The following is a 22,530-nucleotide window of genomic DNA, read 5'->3' as shown; positions in this document are numbered from 1 at the left end:
AATTCCGTATGCCCGAAATACCCAAGTATAACAGAATGACCTACCCAAACGAGCATGTAACCTCGTATACATGTGCTATCAAAGGGAACGACATGGAGGACGATGAGATCGGGTTTGTTCTGTTGAAAACATTCGAGGAGACCCTGTCGAAGAGAGCTATGATATGGTATCACAATTTACCTCCTAATTCTATTGACTCATTTTCTATGCTTGCAGATTCTTTCTAAAGGCACATGCAAGTGCCATCAAGGTCGAGACTAGGAAATCTGACCTTTTCAAAGTCAAACAGAAGGATAATTAGATTCTCATAGAGTTTGTGTCCCGGTTTCAAATGGAACAAATGGATCTACCGCCGGTCGCTGATGATTGGGTTGTTCAAGCTTTCACTCAGGGACTTAATATTCGGAGCTCGGTGGCTTCACAGCAGCTGAAGCAAAACTTAATAGAATACCCCGATGTTACATGGGCCGACGTGCATAACCGGTATCAATAACAAATTAGAGTCGAAGATAATCAACTCGGGGCCCCTTTGGGGTCTGTCTATCCCGTCAGAACCCTCGACAGAGTTAAGAGAGATATCGATCGCAAACAGAGGCCAAATAGGGATCGGTATCAACCGTATAGCGGAGGTCAGAGAAGCAGTGGGTCTGGGTAAAACTCCATGAGAAACGAAAGGAGAAATGACCGAGGTCAAAGCAGCCGGGGACTTATGACCAAAAATGGCTTCGACAGGTCCAAAGACGCACCGAGGCTATCGGAATATAACTTCAATGTCGATGCTGCCGCCATTGTATCATCTATCGGGTGCATCAAGGATACCAAATGGCCTCGATCCTTACAGTCCGATCCAACCCAAAGGAATCCTAACCAGATATGCAAATATCATGGCACTGATGGTCACAGAACAGAGGATTGTCGACTACTGAGAGAGGAAGTAGCTCGTTTATTCAACAATGGGCACCTTCAGGAGTTCTTGTGCGACCGAGCCAAGAATCATTAATAGGGATTCTAACAAACAGGCAGAACAAGAAGAACCTCAACACGTCATTAACATGATCATCAGAGGAGTTGATATCCCATAGTGGCCGATGTTGAAGCACACCAAAGTATCCAGTACTAGGGAGAAATGAATTCGAGACTACATACCGGAAGGAACTTTATCTTTCAATGATGAAGATGCGGAAGGGATCGTGCAACCCCACAATGATGCACTGGTAATATCTGTACTCATAAATAAAATTTGGGTTAAATGTGTGTTAATTGATCCAGGTAGCTCGGCCAACATCATTCGATCAAGGGTCGTAGAACAGCTCGGTCTGCAAGACCAAATCGTGCCTGCAGTTCGAGTTCTAAACGGATTCAACATGGCTTATCAGACCACTAAAGAAGAAATAACGTTACTAGTAAACACCGTCGGGACCATCCAAGAGACCAAATTTATGTGATCGAAGGGGACATGAGGTACAACGCTCTATTCGGAAGGCCATGGATCCACAACATGAGGGCGGTGCCTTCGACGCTGCACCAAGCATTGAAATTACCAACACCTGACGGAGTTAAAATAGTCTACGGGGAAAAACTGGCTGCAAAAAAAATGTTCGCGGTTGAAGAGGTGACACCGGCATCTACAGTTTCAACATCGAAGGGCCCAAACCAGGTGGTCAAAAAAGGGGCAAAATAGTAATCACTGATACCATCTTCGGCAGATTCGGACAAACAAGAGGAAGTTGAGGATGATTATTATGGGATTCCCAAATCTTTTATAGCCCCCAATGATTTCGACGCCACTAAAAACAATCGAAGAACTGGAACAAGTCATATTGCGAGAAAACTTGCCCGATCGAAAGGTATATTTGGGCACTGGGCTAAGCTCCAAGCTCAGGGAAAAGCTCATTCAATTTCTTATAATTAACGAAGATTATTTCACTTGGTCCCACCTCGATTTGGCAGGTATCCCACCGGAGATAACTACTCAAAAGCTGAGCCTGGACCCGAAGTTTCACCCAGTTAAACAAAAGAGGAGACCCCGGTCCGAGATCAAGCATGCTTTCATCAAGGATGAGGTATCTAAACTTCTTAAAATAGGGTCTATTCGGGAGATCAAATACCCGAATTGGTTAGCAAACGTAGTAGCAGTCCCTAAATAGGGAATAAACTAAAAATGTATGTAGACTATAAAGATTTGAATAGAGAATGTCCCAACGACTCTTTTCCTTTGCCCAACATCGACCGTATGATCGATGCCACGGCCGGCCACGAGACCCTCTATTTTCTCAACGCCTATTCCGGGTACAACCAAATACGGATGGACCCGGGTGATCAGGAAAAAACTTCCTTCATCGCTAAATATGGCACACACTGTTATAATGTAATGCCGTTTGGATTAAAAATACTGGTTCCACATACCAACGCTTAGTAAATCGGATGTTCGAGAAACAAATAGGAAAACCAATGGAGGTTTACATTGATGACATGTTAGTTAAGTCTCTCGAGCAGAGGACCATTTGAGACATTTGCAGGAAACATTCAGCATACTGATACAACACAACATGAAGTTGAATTCAGAAAAATGTGCGTTTGGAGCGGGGTCGGGTAAGTTCCTCGGATTCATGGGATAAAATTGGGGAATCGAGATCAATCCCGATAAAATCAAATCCATCGAAAATATTATGGTCGTGGACAACGTAAAGGTTGTGCAAAGGTTAACCGGTCGAATAGCCGCCTTGGGGCAATTTATTTCGAGGTCATCCAACAAGAGTCACCGATTCTTCGCACTATTGAAGAAGAATAACAACTTCTCGTGGACCCCAAAATGCCAACAAGCTTTGGAGGAACTCAAGAGTTATTTATCGAGCACGTCCCTACTTCACACACCAAAGACGGACGAACAACTGTACTTGTACTTGGCGGTCTAGGAAATAGAGGTAAGTGGAGTCCTAGTTCGGGAAGAGCAAGGTACGCAATTTCCAATTTACTATGTTAGTAGAACCTTAGGTGAGGCCGAAACTAGGTACCTTCACCTGGAAAAACGGGCGCTCGCTTTGCTAAGTGCCTCTAGGAAGCTAAAATCGTACTTCCAATGTCACCCCATATTTGTCGTAACTACTTACCCATTGAGAAACGTTATGCATAAGCCCAAACTCTCAGGCCGATTGGCCAAAGAAATAAGTGGGTACGATATCGAGTATTGACCTCGGACCTCCATTAAGTCTCAAATTTTGGCAGATTTTGTGGCCAACTTTACACCGGCTGTAATACCCGAGGTCAAAAGAGAGTTATTGATTAACTCAGGAACTTCCTCGAGAATTTGTACCCTCTTCACGGATGGTGCCTCAAATGCAAAAGGGTCCGGACTTGGCATCGTACTAAAGCCACAAAAAAGTAATATAATTAGACAATCTATTAAGACTGTGAAATTGACTAACAAAGGCCGAATATGAGGCCATGATTGCTAGCCTTGAACTAGCCAAGAGCTTAGGGGCAGAGGTGATCGAAGCCATGTGCGACTCCCTCCTTGTGGTAAACCAAGGTAATGGAACATTCGAGGTCAGAGAGGAACGAATGCAGAGATACTTAGACAAATTACATGTGACATTACATCGGTTCAAAAAATAGACTTTGCAACACGTACCTCAGGATCAAAATAGCGAGGCTGATGCCCTCGCTAACTTGGGGTCATCGGTCGAAGACGACGAGTTCAACTCGGGAGAAATCGTACAACTTATGAGATCGGCGGTGGAAGAATACCACGCCGAGATCAACTCGACAAGCCTATTTGTAAAACACATTATAACTCGCATCTCAAAGCAATAAATTATCATTTCTAGTTATTATTATCTCATTACTTTGTTCCGACATCGATTGTAGTATTTTCGACTCAAGGGTGATCAACCTTCAAGGCCAAGATTGTTCAACTTGTGTGGTTTGCATTTACTTTTCTTATCATTAATTTCAATCTTAATGTGACTTCTCATTTTGTATCAAGTTAGATCACGTATCCTTAAAATTACGTATAAATTCAATTGTTATCCGATTTTGAGGGTAAATAAAAATGTTCCTGTTTAAGCTCAAGAGACGCAAATTTCATAAATGTTTAAGCTCAACATTTATGAAATTGTCCGGCATGTATAGAGTTGGACAGTTCCATAAATGTGATGCATTTTGTGGCACTAAAATTCGAGGTATTGTTCCAACTCTTGAGCATACTCAAAGTTCTTTAACTAATCTTGGTTCATTAAAAGTTCTCTTCAATAACATCCAAACTAGAAAGTGAATATTGAAATGACTATTGTTTCGATTATTTTTTTCTACTTTTTTTTTCTTGACAATGTGTAACTTGAAAATAGTTTTCATTGAATAATGATATTTTATTCCATATATTGTTTTGATGAATAAGGAGATATATTTGAGTTGTTTGCTATGACAAACTTTAAAAAATTGTGAGTATTATTTATACTTAAATTAGTATGTTACATATTCTTTTAAGATTCTTACAAATTCTCTCTTATAATTTTATAAGCCTTTTAATTTTTTGCATTATTACGTTATTTTGTTAATTTATAAAACAATACAATTTAAAGATTCATGGGGCTCGCAGACCATGCTTTGGAACTTACTTCTCAGCTAATACTAAGTAAAACGTCTTTCCCGCATTTCAATCTTTTAAAATATTGAACAGAATTTCTCAAGAGGCATAGGTGTAATTCAAAGAAGTTCACAAAAGGTATAACTAGTAACATAACCACGTGGCATATGTTAATGAAAAAATATTAGTTTAAGTCTAGATTACCACTAAAAAGTTATCCATCGACTTGAAAATCACATTAGTTCTTATCAACATGGGCGGCGGCCCAACTAAACACTTGCTTTATGCCCAAAAAATTTAAGGATCCAAAATTACTAGTATTCTTTATATATAGTAGTATATTATTTATATAATTATTTTTTATTATTGATAAATTTATTTCTTTATTGTCATATTAATTTTTAATAACTCGATTTCTTCCTCTAATTAATATAACTAAAATAATTTTTGTCAATCTTATTTTACTTTTTTACTTAATTATATTTCTCTATTCATTAGTTGGTCACGTAACTATATCTAATAATCTAACTTATTATTTATTTTTCTTACATAAATTATACTCTCTCTGTCCCAATTTATATGAAAGTGTTTGACTGGACATGGATTTTATGAAATAAAGGAAGACTTTTTAAACTTGTAATCTTAAATAAATCATAGAAGTTTTTGGGCTAGAAATCATCTCATTAATGATAAAAAGAAAAATCTAAAGTTGAATTGTTATCAAATATAGAAAGAGACTTACTAAAACAAAAGAGTCACGTATATTTTCTTGGTTCTCCCATTTCAGTTGTGATGCAATCAACGTTAAATTTATTTAATTTTTTGTATTTTATAAATTAAGTTCTCATTTTTTTAATTCTACATCCTCACTTGTCTAATTTTTTTAAAAACGACGTTCATTAAATAATATATATATATATATATATATAAAAATTAAAGCCTCTTATTAAGATTTTGCTTTAGGCCTCCGATGAGATTGGGCCGCCCTAGCTTATCAATGTCGAAAAACTGATTTAATTAGAATTAAAAAAGAAAAAGAAGATTTGATTACCTGCCAAAGTAAGTAATCAACAAGAATTGCTCTTTCTCCTCTTTTTATTTTTCATTTTTTATTATTTTAAACCCCATTAGCAGCCTGACATAGACCAATGGGGTCAATTTTACAAGATTTTGTATTATTCTATGATAAAGAGAATGAATAAATTAGACTTAAAAAAAGAAATAGAAAAATAATGAAAGGAGAGGGAAGAATTGAGAAAGCCCATACTAAAAATTATTCCAAAATTTCTCGTGCCAAAGAATATATTCCTGCAATTTCTTGAAGAAACTTCCCTTTCCCATGCGAAAGAAATAATACCAACTTCTCTACGTTAGACAAAGTTTGTCCCTAACAAAAGCTTTCTTATAAAATAAAAATAAAAATTCAATAGGGAATTAATATATTCGAAAATTTAAATATAAAGAATACTAACTTTTAAGACCTCAAAGTGGGAATTGAGGAAAAAGGAAAAGGAAAAAGGAAAAAAAAGATAGTGGTAATTAAGAAAATTAGGTCTTGTTTAATGTGTAACCAGATGTAATTAACATTTTTTGATAAATCAATATCTTTAATCATAACAAATATTCAATTATATGACAAAGAATTCCTTAAACTAAAAAAAGAGAAATGACATTGTATAACCACTCTCAAAATAATAATCGAAAAATATTTTTTTTATATAGATGTATTTCTATATGTTATGTACAAGAAAATATATAAATTTTATATACTTTTACGGCTATAGAATGTAAATAGTTTCAACCGCAGGCTAAAAGTGATATTTGCCATATAATTGAAAAAACTATATTTACATCATTTATCAAATAATTATGACAAGTGTGTTAACTGAAAAGGGGAAGAATAATTAGTCCTCAACAAGCAGGCTTTAAAAAAAGTGGACCCTCAAATTATATGTTTAATTTCTCAAAATTATTGGTTTCCTATGCAAGAAGAAAACTCCTAAAGCCAGAGGCATCTATAAACAAAGAAAGGCATGGAAATAAGTTAAGGAATATTTAAATTGAAAGAAAACAGTCTAAAGCATCTAAAGAAAGGTCTCTTGACAATATTTTCCTGTGTATATATAACCAATATATTCAATCTCTTCTGTACCAACAACACAACAAGAAGAAAGCATAAACAAGAGATTACAAATTACCATATTAGCAAAAGAAAGGAAAAAACACAGAAAATGGATCCAAAAGGAGCTGCACCTGCTGTGCCAACTCGAGTGTATGAAGATTTTGTGCCAACTACAGAGTTGGTTCAAGAGCAAGACTCTGATACTCTTCTCCTTAATCTCACAGGTGCAGTACTTTTACTATTTCATCTTCCTTGTCATTGATTATATGTTTCTGTTAAGCGTTTGATTGAGAAAATGAGTTATTGTCTCTGTCTCGAGTAATTCCCATATCATTAGTTAACTTTTGAGGTTAAGTTAAACTCAATGCTCATTCTCTTGACAATTTTTGTTGTGGGGTATGCTTGGATTTTGCCGGGTGGAAAAGTTTATCTTACTTTAATTTATTATTTATTTCACAAAAGTCACTTAACTATTTTTCATCACTTAAAAGTCACTCAACTTTACCTTTGTAACTTAAAAGTCATTTTAGTTCAAAACTTACAAAATATTCAATAAAAAATATGGCATAGCATTACATTTAATTAAAACATCTAACAATAATGCCACATAAAAATAGACCATATCTAAGTTAGACTCATTTCTTCTTCGGCCTAATTTGACCTAAAACCAAAATGAGTTTTTAATATTTGAACAATTAACTGGACTAGCACTTTGATTTTGTGGTTAATTTGTAGAAAAAGAAATCTAAGAAATTTAAGAAAAATTAGGTCTTTTGAATTTATCTTTAGATTTTGGTAGTACTTTTACGATCAATGACACAATACGTTGTCTCTTTCTTTTGTCCAAATTATCGCTATACGTTGTCTACGATTGTGGTGTATATTGACAATTTCTACTATACAATTTTATTGTGGGTGTTTCTTACTGAGCAATATTTTTGTCTTTTAGTATTGCTTAATAAGCAATATTTTGACTTTAATGGAATAGTAATTTGTGAAAATAGGTTCTTATTAGCTTGTTGTTCTTGTCTGTTAATGGTACATTTAATTATTATGTGAGATTGATATGGTAGTATTTTAACTTCATGAAAAATTATAAAATGATATGAAGGATGCAAAAATTGGTTATGTTCTAGTTTTATTCATATTTTTAATGAAATTATAGGTGGTGGTATTAGGATTATTACATAACAAATTAAGTAAGATATTTTTAGCACAAAATAATTGTTCTCTTCTTTTCCTTCTAATTGTCAAATTATTAAAACTCATTTTGGTTATAGGTCAAATCGGGCCGAAGAAGAAATGAGTTTAACTTAGATATGGTCTATTTAAGCTTATGTGACATTATTGTTAGATTTTTTAATTAAATGTAATGCCATGTCATATTTTTTATTGGATATTTTGTAGGTTTTGAACTAGAATGACTTTTAAATTACAAATGTAAAGTTGAGTGACTTTTAAGTGATGAAAAATAGTTAAGTGACTTTTGTGAAATAAATGATAAGTTGGATGACCATCAGTGAAATTAACCCTGACTTTAAGAAATGAGTGTACTCTCTAATATTAGATTCTGAACAAAGAAATGAAAATTATACAACCTTTTTTATATAATATTTCGAAAAAATAAGAATGCAGATACTTTATGTTCCTGGGAACAATGTCATTATTTTCATGGGAACATAAAAAATAAAAAAATGAAGAGTTTCATGACTTTATTGACCGGACCAGGAAAAAAAAAGTTTTTCAATTTTTTATGATACTTAGGGGTCGTGGTCTATATTTAATTTTTTTTCTTAGATAAAATGAATGGAAACAGGGTGCTTGTGTTGTGCTTTTCGTAGTAGCAAGACACCTTTTTTTTTTCTCTAGAAAATGTCCACCTTCAATATCATTATTGGGTCGACCAGGCTGTTCCAGCTGAAATACTTTGGATGAAAATGTCACATTTCAGTGTAGGTTATTTTATGGCCTTTGTCACATTGTTTGATAGTCTGTTACCAAAACATTGAACTTTTGTAGGTTTCAAGAAGGAACAAGTGAGGGTTCAACTGACCAAATCAGGAATTCTGAAGATCAGTGGACAAAGGCCAGTTGGACAGAACAATTGGCTTCGTTTCCAGAAGGACTTCCCTATTTCAGAAAATTGTGACAAAAACAAAATCAGTGCAAAGTTTGAAAATTGCATTCTTTATGTTAAACAACCAAAACTGATAACTTCAGCAGAGAAAAAGGATAAAGAATTGCCAACCCCTGATACTCAACAGCCCAAGAAACCAGCAGATCATGCACAACAGGTTCATAAGAAAGACGAAGAACAAGTGAAAAGCCAAGAATTGCCAACCCCTGATACTCAACAGCCCAAGAAACCAGCAGATCATGAACAACAGGCTCAAAAGAAAGACGATGAACAACCGAAAAGCCAAGAATTGCCTAAGCAGGCTAATGCTGATAATGCCGCGGCAAAAGAACCAGAAAAAGAAGAACCAAAGATCACGAGTCCTGAAACGAATGAACAAACAACAGAAGCTAAAGATCTCCCAGAGAAAACTCCTGCTGAGAAAAGTAAAAATGTTGAAGATGAAAACAAACCAAGTTATGACACTAAACATGAAAATGATGCAAAGATGGGAACTGGAGTTGCTTTAGCTGAGAAGCTGAAGATGCCAAGGAAAGTGATGAACATGACTCTGATTGCTCTTTTGGTTCTTGGAATTGGCCTTTACATCAGCAATATGATGAAGTCTAACAATTACCAAGCTGAAAAATGAAGCTTTTCATCGATCAAAATCAGAAAGTTGGGATATTTGCATTCCTCCCAGCTGTGAGCCTTGAATGAATAACTCACTGACTACTTCCTTTTTCTCATTGCTGAATTGTGTACATGAAATCTGTTTCGAATCTGAAAAATATTCATACGAATAAAACATGACTTTTACTAAGGTGTTCTGATTTATGTCTGATGTGTGCTGATTACTAAAAAGGAAAGCAAAAATCTGAATTCATGTCCTTGTAAAAGAGTCAACCCAAGATCAAGCAGAAAGACTATATTAAAGGGAAATGAGATCAATAAGCAGAATATCTCTGTGTTTGGCAACTAACTGTCAAGCCATGGTAGAGGTCAAAACTCAAAACTAGAATATCTAGGCGTACAGCATACCATTTAATACAATAAGAAATTGTGAGAAGTTGCTAACTCCAAGAGCATCAGGAAGATGCTTTATAGTTGAGAAGATGAGCTGCTGAAAAAATGAGAGACATTTCCTAATAGTGGAGCAGCTGTTTTGCACATTATCTAATTGGTGGTAACTGTTTTGTGATTCCATCTTTAAATCGATTTTCTTCCCCACGAGTTAAAGTTTCGATAAGAATGCTAGTTCTTACTGTTCACTATGACATGAATATACCACATCAATTCGTTATGTATGGATGATGAGATTCCATTGATTCATAGCAAATTTCGAAGTAGGAATGAACCTATGAATTCGCCAAATATGAGTTGGGCGCTTTAACCATTCAGCCATGGATGCAAACAAACTCAGCGACTGGGCCATGCACCAATATAACACCCTATGTTCATACAAGTTATGGCAAAGATTAACTGATTTACTGTGTTTCACATTATATTGTATTTCATTAATGTAGTACTTATACTATCCTGAGCCGAGGGTCTATTGGAAACAACCTCTCTATCCTCACAAGGTAGGGGTAAGGTCTGCGTACACACTATCCTCCCCAGACCCCACGGTGTGGGATAATACTGGGTATGTTGTTGTTGTTGCAGCAAGGCGAATAAAATTGTTCTTTGTCTAGAATTGATCATTCACATCACTAACAGAGATAACAGAGGCAAGGTAGACAAAGATTTTCAAATATTGTAAAATTGGACAACAACAGCACCATACTCATTATGATCCCACAAATGGGGTCTCGGGAAATATTGTAGAATTGGAGTAGAGCCACAAAAGGAAGCAGATGACAACCCTTGCCACGAGTCATTCCTTGTTCACACAGTGACACAATCCTAAAGCACATAGCAATAACAACCAAGAAAAGAAGAAATACAACCAAGACAGGAGAAAAAGCGACATTTGGAAAGTACATATACATCCCGACTCTGTTACAGAGCAGTAACTTTTTCAGTTCTGCAGTTATCCTTGTGTTAGAATCCGCGATTGAGAGGGTGGGGATGTGGGACAATGTCGCTACCTCTTTTGATTATTTCTTTTGCTATAGGATGATGGTTAAGAGATTCCACAAAAGCATGTGATTTCTATTGTAAAATAGCTCTTGCATGCTTGGTAAAACTGCAGATAGATGTAGATAATATTACTTGAGACGTGGATACATTTTAGATTGAAATTGAATATGTAATTCCTAGCGAGGATGTGGAGGAGGGGGCTTCCTGATATGAGTTGCTTGTTCAAAGCCATATGCAATCTCAATGAGTGTAGGTTCAGAACCCTTTAGTCCTCCAAAGGAAATCCCAAATGGAACTCCATTTTTATCATAACCAGCAGGTACATTGATCCCAGGATAACCTCCAATTGCGAGAAGACCAGCAATGCCTGCACCAGGTGACATCAAAGCATCTAATTTATTATCTTTCATCATCTTCTCAAACCCATATTTGCATGCTTTTGTTATGTTCTTCAGTGCCTCCCTTTCCAATTTCCCTATTCCATTTGTCTTCTCAGCTTCCAACATTGTGTCTTGACCAAATTTTTTGACGTTTTCCTACATTAACACCAAAAAAGAACGAAAGAGAATGAAAACACGATAGATCTCCATTCTACTTCTAGTGATGATACCTAGTAAATAATTTTGATTAACTAATGAAAGTTAAAGTTCCTTTAACAATTGATTACAAAGGATGACATATCTCTTAGTTCGGAGAGCTTCAATCACGACTCGTGTGACTAACATGTTAAGTCATATGTGGATTTTTTGCCTTTTTACAGGGTGGGCAGGCGATAATGTTTTTGAGTAGATATTTGCATACATTATGTAGAGTAAGAAAGAATAGAATTATGTTAGGTTCAACATCCAAAATAAGAGTACCAATGGGTTAACCTGTTGAATCTATAGGAGTCTATTAGTGCTAAGTTTTTCTTGAAACTTAATGCGAGTATTTTGCATATCATTCACAAAACAAAATCAGCGTTAGCCAATATGGAAAGATGGTGACTTGGTGAGAGCAGCTAGCTTGGGCCTCTTAAGGCCCAACATATCCACATAATGAATGTGGTAGGGATACAATATTAAGATGAATACACGGTCATATAAGATTAAATAAGACTAGAAATGATTACATCTAAGAGAGTGCACAATAGAGAGAAGGCCATGTAAGATGGTTTGATAGGAATAACCAAAATCATAAAAGTTCTCTTAAACGACCAAAAATCTCCTATAAAAAGATGTAAAGTTAGCTAAGAACAAGGGACTCATATAGGCGATGTTGGAATAGTTGGATTAAACCTTAGTTGAGGTTGTTGCACTTATCTCAAGTCTAGTGTTTACTATGAGTCTTTTAGTTTGCTTAGCGACTTGAACTCCACTGTAGGAATAGTGAGGAATTTAAAAGGAAAACGCCTAGTTTTAAAAGACCAATAATCTATGAACAACATGAAGGGGAGCCTTGGCGTACCTGGTAAAGCTATTGTCATGTGACCAGGAGGTCACGGGTTCGAGCCGTGGAAACAACCTCTTGTAGAAATGCCTTGATCTATGAACAGCATTTAAATGCATTTGGCCCAAGTATAACAGAATAGTTACAAGGATTCGTATAACTAACCTCAACATTGTTTAATACTGAGGTGTTAATTGATTGACGGTACTTACCGAAGCTGAAATCTTGTTGAAGGCAATAACATCCGCCAATGATCGGACTCGAGAGTGGACTAACTTTTTAAGGTATGCATTTAGGTCCATCTTGAATTTGGCGGTCAGTGCTATGTCTTGAGCATCAAACATAGCAGTGTAGACCAAGTTGATGTTAGGTATTTCCAGGTTGTCAACTAACACTGCTCCTTTTTGCCTTCAATTTAGCCCAGAAAAAAGTGCATTGCTATTAGGATATTCAGTAACAGTACTAAACTATGGATATGCTAGTGAGAATAGAAAGGTTACCTTAAGGTGTTAAAATGGTTTTGGTAAGCTTTGATATCATCTGAGATAAAAAGGTCCTTTGTAATTCCCAATCTCTTACCTCTGAGCCCATCAGCCTTGAGAAATTGCCGGTACCCATCACGAGGAATGTAAGTGGAAGCCTGTTTCGTTGCAGGCGAGTCATCTTGATCGAAACCAACGATGGCATCAAGAACCTCAACAGCATCAGATACTGTCCTGCAGATTGGCCTGTTCAATGCAGAAAAATGCATTAAACAAAAACATCTTCGATATGTCCTTGTTCATGTTTCTCATTTAAGTTTTTTTCATTTTGCACCTCTAATGTACTTACAATAGTTTGCACTATATTCTCTGTTATTTTCATTTTCTGCTTCAGGTACCTTCTTGCAAGATAATTACTAAAACACTAGGTCTTGAACACAATGTGAACTTTTGACAAATTTCTTCTCATTATCTAAAACATCAACTTTTTATTCTTCTTTCTCCTTCACTCACTTAAATAGATAAATTGGGAGATCACAGACTTAATTTAGCGGATGACTTACAGAAGAGCAAATGTTTTGCTTGTAAAGCAAGTATTGGTGGATCCAAAAGCGAGTTGGCAGATTCGGAAGAATATAGAGGTTTTGGAGTCAAAATTTATAAATTTGTGCAGAAAATAATAACAGATAGAGGTAGATATACATATTTTAACGTTCACTTTCTCAACTCAGAACTTACAACGCCTAATTCCTGAATTCTTGAAGCAGTAGCTCCTGATTGAGAGTTGGACACTTACCTACCTTATTATTATGACACGAAAAGGAGAAAGATTTCATTTTTTTGTTGAGGTGAGTAAAGGGGGTTTGCTTAGCTAGCTCATTTTCACTAGCTGTGCTAGTGAAATGACCCGATTCACCTAGTTAGTCCAAACCCTTTGCAGTTCCAGAGGACCCTCAACAAGAAGAGGCAATGATGCCACATCTGGACACTGCTGTGGATCCGCCACTGAAAGCAAGTATTCTCATTTTACCCCATCAAATTATCACATTTGTTCCAAACTGTGGCATTGAATAGTTTCGCGAAGAGAAAAAAACTAGGGAGAAAATCATTCAGAAGATGTAGGAGTGCAAAAAGGTTCATGTTTATAGACACAAGTATGCAAAACAAACTCTTGTTTTTTAAATGAAACTTAAGATTTAAATTTGTACATACCCAACAGTGTCTTGCCTATGTGAAATTGGGACAACACCTGCCCTGCTGGTGAGGCCTACAGTTGGTTTGATTCCAACAACAGAATTAACACTTGACGGAGATAGAATGGAACCTGCTGTTTCTGTCCCCAGTGCTACTGCTGCCATGTTTGCTGCTACTGATGTTGCAGAACCAGTGCTTGATCCTGATGGATCAGCACTTGCTACATAAGGATTCTGAAAAAACATGAGTAAAACACACTAAACGTCAAACATATACACTGTATTTACCTTTTGTAACTATACTTTCAGCAAATTTATCATTCGTGACTATATTTGAATTTTATAGCAAATCCATGAAACAAGAGATCAATTATTTTGACCTGAAATAAGAGAGCAACAAGCTCTCGCAGCTTAGTTTGTTAGAGTGTCTGCTTGATAAGCGGAGGTCTTGAATTTGACTCTCAATAAGAGCATTAGGTTTTTCTTTTCGCCTTGGTTTTATTTGTTGCGCGAATGAATATAGTTGATACATGTTGTATTCTTTGAATACACCCCTCTATTTTACCTTGGTTGTATTCGTTGTGCGAACGAATACAGTTTGATACAGGCAGTATTCATTGCGCGAATGAATACAATTGACATAGGTTGTATTCGTTGCGAACGAATACAATTGACACAAGCTGGTAACAATTGAACAATAGTTACGAGTGATAATTAGGCAAACTATATTTACTAGGCTTTAAACTATAGCGCTTTATGAAAATTCCTCAATTATATACTTTAAATCTTTGTTTCTCTTTCATTCTTATCTTTTGTATCTTAACAAATCACAGAGGTGGCAAAATCAATGTATCTTTTACTAACCTGCCCAACCTATTCCAGTTTAGAAGAGTTGGATTATGGCCCATTTATTGACTTGATCTATAAAGTTGAACCAGAAATGATATATCGAACTATAGGGGCAAAACGGATCAAAATAGCAAATTAGTGCAACGCCTCGTGTCAAAATGGAACCCAAACCCAAACAGGTTTCATCATGATCAAATTTAAAGATTGTGTAAATTTTGAAGAACTTAACTACTAATAATTTAAGGAAAAACATTGGCCTTCATATTATTTTCAAAAGGCAAATTCCCAATATAAAAGGAAGTAAGTTAAGTCATGTTGGCCGGATTGGTTATGACCAATTATTTGACCCATCTTTATCTAACTCATTTTGACCCAAATAAACTTTGAGTGATTCGAGTTACGACGTGTTTATTGATTTGACTCATTTTAGTCACCCAAATTTGACACAACCCGCACATTTAACACCTCTTACAAATCAAGTTTTATTTGACCTATGACTTACCAGAGCTTGGCCAAGTCTACCATTCCAACCATTAGGCAACTCTCCAGATCTAAAAGCAGCCCACTCAGTCATAGTTGCCTTGCCAAGTATGATAGCACCAACTTTCCTCAACTTCTTAACTACACCAGCATCTTTTGGTACAATGGATCCAAGAAGAGCTAAAGATCCAGCTGTTGTGTTAAGCTTATCCTTAGTTGCAATATTATCCTTAACAAGAACAGGGATACCATGTAGCCTGGATAGTGATTTTGGCGTCTTCGCTTTACGTTCTTGGTCAGCTTTATCTGCAAGTAGCTAGGAGTGTCAAATCGATTGAATTTAGACAGGTCAAAATGGACTGAATCAATGAATGTTCGACAAGTTATTAACCCGTCCAAAAGTTACTTGACCGATACCTGCTAGATATAGTGCATCTGGATTCACTTCTATGATTCCTTTAAGAACTGGATTAGCTCTTTGAATTTGTCTTAGATAGTACTCAACAAGTTGCCTTGAGCTCAGTCTGTTTTGCTTGAAAGCTATTTGAATATCATTGACAGTTATTTCCTTAAATGAGAATGTTTTTGCCTCAGTAATATTCCCATTGAAGTTGGATAATATCATGCACAGACAAATGAATAGAATGGCAAGAACAGACATTTTTTTTGTGAAAGCTATGAGAATATCTGTTTAGTATGAAGCTCACTTTATAGTATTTGATTCAGTTGCAAAAGAAGATGATATATAGATGCAAAGGAATGACCACTACTTTTCCAAAAAGATCCAAATGCGTTGGATGGTCCACCAATAAACGTTTTTCAATGTCGAAAAGACAGTGGCGGATCAGTAAAATTATCATATCGCGCAAACCAGACAAAGGTGTCATGACCGGTCACATGCGCAAAATTCAAGTTCAAATTTATCTTGAACCTTGTCTAACTTTCCTTTTTTGTTGTGTTTTTTATTTCCTTTGTCCCAATCATTTTACTTTTTGGCTACCTCCCAATTTCCTATTTATCGTTTATTATTTTTTATATGTTTTTCTCTATTCTATTATTTTATCTCTAATCTTTAGCAAAGGCACTAAAAAAAAGAGCCTCCTATATTTAAAATACCGTAAAATAACAATTTCTCTTAATTCAAATCTTTTTTTTTGGCAAAATCAAAAACTTGGGTCTTGATAGGAATTTTGGATTGAGATCAAATTAATTTTTTATAATTTATTTTTTTATTATAACATAAAAATTTATGTTATTCTATGATTGTTAAATATAATTTAACTGTCTTTACTATTAAATTATGATGAATATTTTGCAAGTATTGCTTAGAAAAATATGAGATTTTTTATTTTAATTTTTGGGATCTTGTAGTTTATCTAATTCTACATTTACTTATGGTATATAATTTATCTATTGAAGATATTTTTTTATTTTTCTTATTTTGATTGGTGGAATTCCCTTATTAAAGATGTTATTTTACTTTTGCAAATTTACTTTTAGCATACAAAAAAAGATGCAGTTTCCTAGTAAAAATATTAATTTTACTTGTATTGTTAATAATAAAGGTGTGATTCCTTCTTTAAAATGCTAATTATATTTGCTTCTTGATGTCTAAGATGTAATTTTTGTACAACAATAACAACATACCCAGTGAAATCTCGCAAGTATATTTTGGGAAAAAAATATAATTTTCTAATTATAAATAAAAAATGCCTATTAACTGCCTGAATAAACTAAAAAATAAATAAATCAGATAAGCAAACCGAACAAACTCTATATTAGTTATTTTAAGGTGTATATTAAAAAAAATTGTGGCACCCGCCACGTTCAAATCCTATATCCGCCTCTGCCAAAAGACCGCCAACGTTAATTAGTGGGATGCACATGTTAATAAACAATTCAAAAGCATTTCCCTCGTTTATTGTGAAAAAAGAAAAGAAAAGTGGAACAAACATTATATTGAATAATGCTAATTTGTTTTATGTAGGAAGGATAAATGAAATCAAGCATTGTATTAACAATATATTGAATTTTATATGTGGATTATTGTTCCTACTGGTCCCAACCTCATTATTGTGTTATTTACTTATTTTAGTATAATCTTTGTATTCTCTCGGAATAATCTTGAAAAAGAAAATATCACCAATATTAAACTCACATCGGTATGCTCAATCGCCACACCGTCGATGAACAACTTCACCGGCAGTGTACAACAGTTTAAACCGAACTTGTCTCGAAAATTTCAAATTCCTAGTAAAGTGTTTGATAATTTTCACTTCAGGTCCTTTTTTGGATAGTCCAGGTTCAGCCACGCCACAGCTAAGTCCTTTTTGGTTGGCGCAAATAGGGGCTGCTTTCTCCATCCTTGCATGCTTATATATCTACAATCCAATCATTCACATCTTACACCCTTTATTCAAAATGGTATTTTTTCCTTCAATTTCAAGAACTATTTCTTCTTCAGTGAGAAAAAATGTGCAAACCCATTACAGAAAATTGAGGTACATGAGTAACGTTCCAGAAAACACTGTATATGGTGGGCCAAAACCCCAAAATCCAAATCAAAGAGTGACTCTAACGAGTCTAAGGCAAAAACATAAGAAGGGGGAGCCTATAACAATGGTGACGGGTTATGATTACCCATCAGGTGTTCATATAGATATGGCTGGAATTGATATATGCCTTGTGGGTGACTCAGCATCTATGGTGGTTCATGGGCATGACACCACTTTGCCTATTACACTTGATGAGATGCTTGTTCATTGTAGAGCTGTTGCTAGAGGTGCTAAAAGGCCTCTTCTTGTTGGTGATTTACCTTTTGGTACTTATGAGTCTAGTACTAAACAGGTAAAAGTTTTAACTTTTGTGTAATTCTTTTTACACCATCAGGTTAAATTGACCTATAATTATACATAATTGTGTGATTATTCAAAGCAAGTTTTGTATGGTATATTCTGTCAGTGTATATTAGTTAAATCCAATGGGTAATCATTTGTTGCTCAATATTGTATGAGAATTGTCACTGCGGCTGATTTTTATGCATTTGTGGGGTTATGACTGTTTGGTTGTTTGAAGTGGTGAGATATTGGATAAACAATTAAAGAGAATTATGAGAAAAGAGAGTTCGTTGGTGCTTTTTCTAATAAGGTGATGATGATATGTTACTCAATTTTGCCCAAGAATTGAAGTTTTGATTGAACTCTATTACGCGTTTGTTATTAGTGGTGTAAAATAATGCTTTTTCTTGAGTCATGTGATGTTACGTTGTTACTTATTTGAAGTGGTGAGAAATTGGATAAAGAATAAGGAGAGTGGAGAATGAATATGGTTCTTTTGGTACTCATTATTTGATCATTTCCAGCTTAAATTATTTCCAGAATTGACTTTTATGTCTTTATGATTTGCGATATAATTCAGTTGGTTCAATTGCTTCCATGTGTCTGTGATGATCTAGCTACTATCTGTTTGAGAGGGATATCCGGTGAATAAACAGGAAACCAGAAACAGTTTTCTTTACTTTCTGGTTCCAATGTTCATCAAGTGTTCGTTTATAGCTCAATTCTGTACAGAACTTTCATTTTGATGGATTTATAATTTTCCTTGCATTTTTCTTTTGCATTTGGGTTCAATCACTTTCTATATCTGCCATGTCAGGTTATGCTAAAAAAAAAATTTGTGTAACTTAATTATAGTTTTATTGGGTGCTGGGTCAATTGCTTCTTTAGGAAGTGAAATTGCTAACTTTTTAATCCAAAAATTCTGTTTGATTATTCACTGCTTCTAATTGAATTGAAGGAACATTAATATTTCTTGAACAGTTGGTTCTTCATTTCAACTGCTGCTAACAAATTTTATTGCGTTGTTTAACATACTACTAGAAATTAAACCAGATTGCATGTATAAAAATGAAATAAGCTACTCCTGTTTAGGAAGTCAAGAATTGTAACTTCATGACAACACAGCTTTCAGCAATGAACTTTTGAAGATATTGCTTTATCTGTCTTATTCAAATGTTTGAGGACGTCGCTATTGAACTCGCATTTGCATCTGATGGTTGTTACTTGCACATACGACAATCAATTAAATGTTGCCTCTTCATATCGGGGCACGGGTGATCTTTTCTTGTTAAGTTTCAATGGGATGTGAATGGATTGGTGGTATTGTACTATGAGCAGGCAGTAGATACAGCTGTAAGAGTTCTAAAGGAAGGAGGTATGGATGCAATTAAGTTGGAAGGTGGGGCGCCATCTAGAATTACAGCAGCTAAAGCTATTGTTGAAGCCGGGATTGCTGTAATGGGGCATGTGGGATTAACACCACAGGCAATCAGTGTACTTGGAGGATTTAGGCCTCAAGGCAGAAATGTTGATAGCGCAGTCAAGGTATACCTATTAAAAGCTGATTGGGTACACCACTCGTATGTTTAAGGCATGCATTTATACTTGTTTTTATGTATTTTGCAGGTTGTGGAAACTGCCATGGCATTGCAGGAAGTAGGTTGTTTTTCTGTTGTTTTAGAATGTGTGCCTGCACCTGTGGCTGCAGCAGCAACATCTGCTCTTCAGATCCCCACTATTGGAATTGGTGCTGGGCCTTTCTGCAGTGGTCAGGTTGGTTGGAATTCCTACATTTTTTCACTTATTATATTGTTTTAATAAAATGTTTTAATCCAATTCTTTTACACTTTCTACTTTTTTTCCTCTTATGTTGTGGTAATAAGTTTATTCTAATTTTTTTCGAGTGATTTTTTTATCACTTTCTACATACGCACACCAATTAAAAGGGAAATGGTGTACCGACGCATAGTCCAAAAGTGTATACTAGTCGGACCGTTTGCCCGTAGATATTAAGTGTTTGTTTTACCATCGGGTCCATTGCTTCAACGTCAAACTTGAAATAGAGAATTTGAAGTTTGGAAAACAGGCTTGAGTAGTTGTTGTTGTATATAAAATCAAAGAGAGAAATGGAGTTCAAACAGTACTATATAGTTCTTAGAAAACATGAATGCTTGAAACTAATACTTCTAATGACTCACCGAGAGTTGGAAGTCCAAACATTTAACTCTTGGGTTTAAGTGTCCCATTATTTAGATATTATTACTAATGTGAAAGTTGAAAGTTTTAATATATTTTTATATGAAAATGAGTTCAAGAGTGTAGATAAATTTACTTTGAAGAATTTGAACATCTTTTAAGTATAAAAAGTAAGTTCGGAAGCACTCTTTTTAAACGATTAAATATTGAAGAACTTCTGAAGCTGCCTTTTTAGGAAAGTATAGACAATTTTGGGACAATCTAAGTACAAAAGTTTGAACAGTGGGAGCACCTCTTTGCAAAACCTTTTTGGTTTTTTAGAGTGCATGGATTTATACCACAAAATAAGCTGCTGCTGTTGGATAAAATGTCTGGTGAATCATTTGAAGTAGCTGTGCTATCTGTGTTTATCTGACTTGCTGTGACGAATGATTTACCTAGAATGACATTGCCACTTCATTTCGTCTCTTCTCATTACAATAGCATGAAATTACATGTGATGAAATTGTGAAGCCACTCATGGAGGATGACACTCCTACATTTCCTGTGTCATGATATTAGCATGCTTTGTCAATTTCTTCACTCTCCCGCAGTAGAACAATCATTTCGACAATTTAGAGTTGACAGTTAAGATTATTTAATCGCATGTCCTAAAAATGCAGGTACTAGTTTATCATGATCTACTTGGGATGATGCAACACCCACACCATGCCAAGGTTAGTACAATTAAGTTTACTCTGAAGTCAGTTTTGATTTTCTTACTCTTAGTGCTTTTTGTCTGAAGTATATTCCATGAACTAATGTCTAAACCTTTTACAGGTTACTCCTAAGTTTTGTAAGCAGTTCGGGCAAGTTGGAGATGTTATCAATAAAGCTCTTCTACAATACAAGGAAGAAGTAACTAATGGTTCCTTTCCTAGCTCTGCTCACAGCCCATATAAGATAGGCGCAGCCGATATGGATGGTTTCTTCTCCGAGTTACAGCAGTTGGGTTTCAGTGATGCAGCTTCAGCAGCAGCTGCTGCCGCTGAAAAGATTTAGACAGCTAAGTCGCCTGCCTGATTGAGAGGACCAGCATATTTTGAGTATGGTTGGAGCCAAGAAGTGTTATTAAATATACCTTCTGAACTAGAGTGAGCTATAACTCATCGTCTCGCCTAGGTGGGTTGGGAAGGGGGGGGGGGGGTAAAGGTGTTTTTGTGCTAGAAGAGGCATTCATTTTGTCGATTAAAATTATAAGTAAGACCAATTTGTACTTCCAGAATGGAAATAAGAGTTCCTTTTAGAGTAGGCAAAAGAGATGGTGATGGTAGCAACATCATTAATATATTATTATAGAAAAACCAAAAAATTAAAAGAAAAGGATGCCTTTATATACTACCATTTTGCAAGAGAGAGCAGAGCAGTGTGCAGTGTACATGAGGTGAAATGTCTAGTCAAATTGATAAGTTATATTTTGAGACCTCGAGTGATGTCTTAGTTGTAATACTCTTAAAAGATGATTGCATTAAAGCTAGGCTTGTTAATGGTTTAGTTTGGCTGGTTATTTTAAAAATTTTATACCATATCAATTTTTGGTTACTCTGTTTTGTACAACCAAATTAGACATTTCGAAACTATACCAATTATCTCGGTTTTCTTTCAGTATCGGTATGTTTTGGTTAATTATTATCTTAAATGTCATATAAGAGTTGCAGTAGAAGTTAGAACGTCATAATATGCAAACTTGCATATGAGTTGGGTGAAAATCTTTAGACATTTTTATGTTTTAAACTGTGATGAAATAAAGATCAATCCCACTATTCTACAACAACGTAAAATAAATTAAGCAAAGATAAGCAAATATAAATCATACGAGAAAGAATCAAGTTTGGATTCAAGAATAAAGTCTATTAGAAGATTAAATCGAGAAATCTAAAGCATACGCGAGGAAAGATATCTAATACTTTGTTAGTTGTCACTCATGATCGCCGGAATACCTTGGCTATTTAAGATGCTGAAACTAATTTAATTATAATACGAGTAGCATAATATGTTTGATAGTTGGGATGAGTGTTAATCACCGGTTGTCTTGTAGTCGTTTCTATATTCCAAAGGGCCGAGGAAAAGAATTTAATGTTTTGTTATCTTTAAGCTTAATATATATTGTATTCGGTACAA

The 22,530-nt window shown here is 35.2% G+C and overlaps 3 protein-coding genes across 5 annotated transcripts; 2 read left to right on the top strand and 1 right to left on the bottom strand.

Annotated features, from left to right (window-relative positions):
* The first annotated feature begins 6,636 nt into the window (after positions 1-6,636).
* On the top strand, positions 6,637-9,646 carry LOC104108169 (protein RESTRICTED TEV MOVEMENT 2-like). 2 transcript variants are annotated; one of them, XM_070188018.1, is made up of 3 exons: positions 6,640-6,931; positions 8,727-9,001; positions 9,095-9,646. In XM_070188018.1, exons 1-3 carry the CDS (start codon positions 6,817-6,819, stop codon positions 9,473-9,475), a joined length of 771 nt encoding a protein of 256 aa, XP_070044119.1. In that variant the 5' UTR covers positions 6,640-6,816; the 3' UTR covers positions 9,476-9,646. The 2 variants fall into 2 exon arrangements, with proteins under 2 accessions (XP_009615451.1, XP_070044119.1); XM_009617156.4 differs by having other exon boundaries at positions 6,637-6,931; positions 8,727-9,646.
* Positions 9,647-10,559: 913 nt separating this feature from the next.
* Positions 10,560-16,059, bottom strand: LOC104108170 (probable amidase At4g34880). Of its 2 annotated transcripts, XM_033659163.2 has the most exons (7): positions 15,755-16,059; positions 15,360-15,643; positions 14,028-14,242; positions 12,834-13,061; positions 12,546-12,741; positions 12,352-12,429; positions 11,389-11,441 (listed from the first exon to the last, which is right to left on the bottom strand). In XM_033659163.2, the coding sequence occupies exons 1-6, from the start codon at positions 15,996-15,998 to the stop codon at positions 12,367-12,369; spliced, it is 1,230 nt and encodes a 409-aa protein (XP_033515054.1). In that variant the 5' UTR covers positions 15,999-16,059; the 3' UTR covers positions 11,389-11,441; positions 12,352-12,366. The 2 variants fall into 2 exon arrangements, with proteins under 2 accessions (XP_009615452.1, XP_033515054.1); XM_009617157.4 differs by lacking the exon at positions 12,352-12,429 and having other exon boundaries at positions 10,560-11,441; positions 15,755-16,057.
* Positions 16,060-17,458: 1,399 nt separating this feature from the next.
* LOC104108171 (3-methyl-2-oxobutanoate hydroxymethyltransferase 1, mitochondrial-like) lies at positions 17,459-21,550 on the top strand. The gene is made up of 5 exons (XM_009617158.3): positions 17,459-18,184; positions 19,513-19,719; positions 19,801-19,947; positions 21,033-21,086; positions 21,190-21,550. The coding sequence occupies exons 1-5, from the start codon at positions 17,759-17,761 to the stop codon at positions 21,409-21,411; spliced, it is 1,056 nt and encodes a 351-aa protein (XP_009615453.1). The 5' UTR covers positions 17,459-17,758; the 3' UTR covers positions 21,412-21,550.
* The last annotated feature ends 980 nt before the right edge of the window (positions 21,551-22,530 follow it).

The sequence above is a fragment of the Nicotiana tomentosiformis genome, chromosome 11 (genome assembly GCF_000390325.3).
Source record: "Nicotiana tomentosiformis chromosome 11, ASM39032v3, whole genome shotgun sequence".
NCBI lineage: Eukaryota > Viridiplantae > Streptophyta > Magnoliopsida > Solanales > Solanaceae > Nicotiana > Nicotiana tomentosiformis.
This window is presented reverse-complemented; position numbering and strand designations above follow the sequence as displayed.